This window comes from Leptosomus discolor, chromosome 5 (assembly GCF_034619465.1).
Source record: "Leptosomus discolor isolate bLepDis1 chromosome 5, bLepDis1.hap2, whole genome shotgun sequence".
Taxonomy (NCBI): domain Eukaryota; kingdom Metazoa; phylum Chordata; class Aves; order Leptosomiformes; family Leptosomidae; genus Leptosomus; species Leptosomus discolor.
This window is the reverse complement of record NC_141395.1, coordinates 82,035,081-82,038,978: the sequence shown is the minus strand read 5'-3', so window position 1 is coordinate 82,038,978 and position 3,898 is coordinate 82,035,081. Positions and strand designations below refer to the sequence as shown.

The window sequence follows — 3,898 nt, the reverse complement described above, 5'->3', positions numbered from 1 at the left end:
AGTAGAGTTTGAGCTATTCAAGGATCTGCTTGGAAGAATTCCATGGGAGATGGACTTGGAGAGGAGTCCAAGACAGCTGGTTGGCTTTCAAGGAGAACCTCCTCCAGACTCAAGAATGGTCCATCCCAATCAGCAGGAAGTCAAACAACGGTGGCAAAAGGCCTACACCAAAGACCGGGATGCTCCTTACAAAATTCAAATGTAAAAATGAAGCATACAAGAGGTGGAAGAAGGATCATGCAACCCAGGAGGAATACAACGACACTGTCTGAGTGTGCAGGAATGGTGTTAAGAAAGCCAAAGCCCATCTGGAATTGAATATGGCAAGGGATGTGAATGGCAACAAGAAGGGCTTCTACAGGTATACAAGCAGCAAGAAGACAACTAGGGAAACATGGCCTCTTAGCTGAAAGGGGCAGGGGACCTAGTGACAAAGGATGCCAAAAAGGCTGAGCTACTCAGTATTTGCTTTGCGTTCGTCTTTGCTGGTAAGATTGACCTTCTAGAATCCCAAATACCTGAGGCCAGGGAGAAAGCCTGCAGCAAGGAAGACTTGCCCTCAATAGAGGAGGATCAGGTTAGGAAACATTTCAACAAAACAGACATACCCAATTCTATTGGACCTGACAGGACGAACACGACACAAGAGAAAACTTTTTTACTGTGAGGGTGGTCAAACACTCAGAAGGAACAGGGTGCCCAGGGGGGTTGTGGAGTCTCCATCCTTGGAGATACTCAAAACCTGACTGCACAGAGTCTTAAGCAATGTGCTCTGGTTAACCCTGCTCTGAGCAAGGGGCTAGACTAGACAATCTCCTGAGGTCCCTTCCAGCCTCAGCTATTTGGTGATGCTGTCAGTCTGTCCTATCCGTGGTGAATTAGTAACAGAGACTGAGTGGAATGTGTCAGACCAGAGTTCTTACACGCATAGTGCGAAGTGGTGTCTAGGTGTACACAATGCGGACGAGCTGAAGCAGGAAAGGAATACTAGAAAGGAATTTCCAGTCAAGGACAAAAGAAGGTGGCATAGCGCTTCCACTACAAACCACTCCTGCTGCCCCCCAATATGGATATGATTTGCCCACCCAAAAAGTCCCTGAAACCTTGAGAGTTTAAAAATAAAACCACATCGTTGTATTTGACCTGCTATGCAGTGCTTTTTCACATGCCTACCACAGGCAATAAATACATAGTCTACTCCAGAAACACAAGTAGATTATCTATGATAATGTTATGCTTGGCAATCATTTGACCAGTATAAATAGGAAATGACACAGACAGAAAGAGAAGCCTCTTATTCTGCCTTAATTAAACTGTCTTTATTAAAGGACTGTTATCTTCTCAGCAAGAGGACCCAGACAGAACAACTCCTCTAACAGCACAGAAAACCAAGGCATCAGCTTGGATACCAATGATAGAGCTCTAACAGAGCCATAACATCTTTCTCATAATAAAGTAAAATATTTTGCCTTAACTTGGCCAAAACACTAAAGCGAATTTCAGGTTACTCACCTATAACAAAACCAAAATAGAACACAGATAAAGCAACCCAGATGAATGATCTCCGAATTAATAATCCAGCATGATACAGAAATGATGTTCAGCCCATTTCTGTAGCTATCTCCCACCCACCATCTCTGAGGGAAGAATGCAGTCCTAGGCAACTGGGAAGATCACATCTGCATGGCACATTCAACATTCCATCAAAATCCATGGCACACATTCCATGGCTGGATCTGGTAGGATGTTTCTTTAGCCACTATGCCCTTTATGGTCATTCTTTCATTCTCTCTGTATTCATAAATATTTAGTTATCGGTGTCATGTCTCAAATGACATTATAATTAAGATAGTGTCCAAGAAGATACCTGTTTATGTTACATCAGGCAGTGGAAGGTTAACAACGTGGTCACTCTCCGAAGTGAGTAAATACCTTGATTGATCATTGAAGTCCTAGGTTAAAACTGGTTGCAACATTTCCTTTTCTGCTTTCATTTCATAAGACAATACTGACTTAACATTCTAAACCCAGGAAAAGGATGCAGCTGTCTCTTCAAATACAGATACAGGAATCTAACTCTGATGGAGCGACAGGGCTTAATCTGTACTACTGTCCGTAACATTTTCTATAGGCAGCTTCGAGTCCAGCATGATGACTTAGCAGTTATATTTCAGAATTTACTCTATGAATTTCTATGTTTCAGGCATGCCTCTGTCAGCACCTCAGTACTTAATTGCTGCTGAAGTTTTACGGACAAGATCTACTGCTTACAGAAAGACAGTACACAATGTACAGCCGTAATAATTTGCCAGTGGAATTTATACTCCAAACTACAGAAACAACACAACATGAAACAACTAAAAAGAAATCCTAAAAAGATATGCATTTTTAGATTAGCACAACTACTTCTTCTCAGTTAACTAGGAATGTAAAAATGCAAGTACACATATGCGCACGCGTGCTTCAACTCAAGACATAGGCCAGACATGAAAAATTTTAGGTCAAACTTTTTAGCTGCTGGATTAATCAGTTAAAAACATGAGAACATAAGAGGGCATGACTCAGGAAAAAAGCAACTGTCATACATGTGGCATAAATGCTCACTTAGAATTTGTAATTTTTCATTCTGTTACAGTTTGCCCAAGTTTGATAGCCCCAGTGTGGAATATGGCATCCCAGACAAAGCAGATGAAAGAAGACACCATGCGTGCTGGGAAAAATAAGCAAAGAATAAGAAGCAAGAATGGAAATACATCCAAAGGAATAAGTGACATGGAAATACTTGTCAAAGAGAGGAAATCATACTTGCAGAAGGAATATAAGATTCTCACTGAACATATGAACACATACATGGGACGAATGGAGCACTTCCTACAGGAAAACAAATACCTAGAAAAGGAAGCCCAACAGAACCAGGAAGAAAGCAACGCTTACCTCTCTCACATAACAAAACACAGACAGAAGTGCCAGAATCTGATAATAACTCTAAATGACCAGAATCACAGTGATCTGTCTCAAGTCCAGATGCAGAAAGAGAAGCTAGTCTCACAGTATACAGAAAAAGAGAAGGAGGTAAGGAGCTCTCTGATGAGTATGGAGACAAAGTACTTTCTTATGAACAAGGAAGTTGAAGACCTGCAGCCTTTCAAAGATCCATCTGTTCAGCTGGAACAGATGAAAAAGACTGAAGAGCTGGAGAAGGAATTGTTGGTCACAAAGACACAGCATTCAGATGAAATGCACAAAATCAAGAGCAGATTTCTGAAGGCCAAGGCTGACTGCGAGATGGACTTTCATCAGAAGATCCAGGTTCTCACCACAAGAGCAGAAGAAGCAGCAATACAATCTCTAATTCAGCACATCAAACAAGTAGAAGCAGAGAATTGGTATCTGCGCCAGGAATTGCTCAGACTTATGCAATACTCAAAAATCCTTAAAGAAACCAAAGTTCAGCTGAGAGAGCAGCAGCAGCAGCTCCTTTGGGAGAACAAACACACTTGGGACATGGCAGACTGGTTACACCAGCATGAGGCACGTGTTGTTCCAGTTGGTCCAACCAGGTTTTGAAAACCTGCAAGATCAGAGACTGTACAACCTCACTAAGCAGCTTGTTCTAATGCTGGATTGTCCTCATTGTGAATTTTTTTTTTCATATATCCAGGTCATAGAGGGAGCAATATCTCTGAACCCTCGAAGGAACTAAACTCCTGAGCTTTTTCTTGTGCCTACCCACTCCACTAGTCTCTATTATCTTGGCCAAACTCCTATTGATTTCATTGGGATATTTGTACATAGGGGAGAGTAGTCTGGACTGGCAAGTCTGGAGAGAGGATCTGTGCCTCTGGAGAAGGATCAGAAATGGTATTAGTGCAGCAAATACCTGAACTGCATGAAGCCC

The 3,898-nt window shown here is 41.9% G+C and overlaps 1 protein-coding gene across 1 annotated transcript; it reads left to right on the top strand.

Annotated features, from left to right (window-relative positions):
* The first annotated feature begins 2,664 nt into the window (after window positions 1-2,664).
* LOC104354745 (coiled-coil domain-containing protein 166) lies at window positions 2,665-3,567 on the top strand. Its single transcript, XM_009961752.2, has one exon. The coding sequence runs from the start codon at window positions 2,668-2,670 to the stop codon at window positions 3,565-3,567; it is 900 nt and encodes a 299-aa protein (XP_009960054.2). The 5' UTR covers window positions 2,665-2,667.
* Window positions 3,568-3,898: the final 331 nt, after the last annotated feature.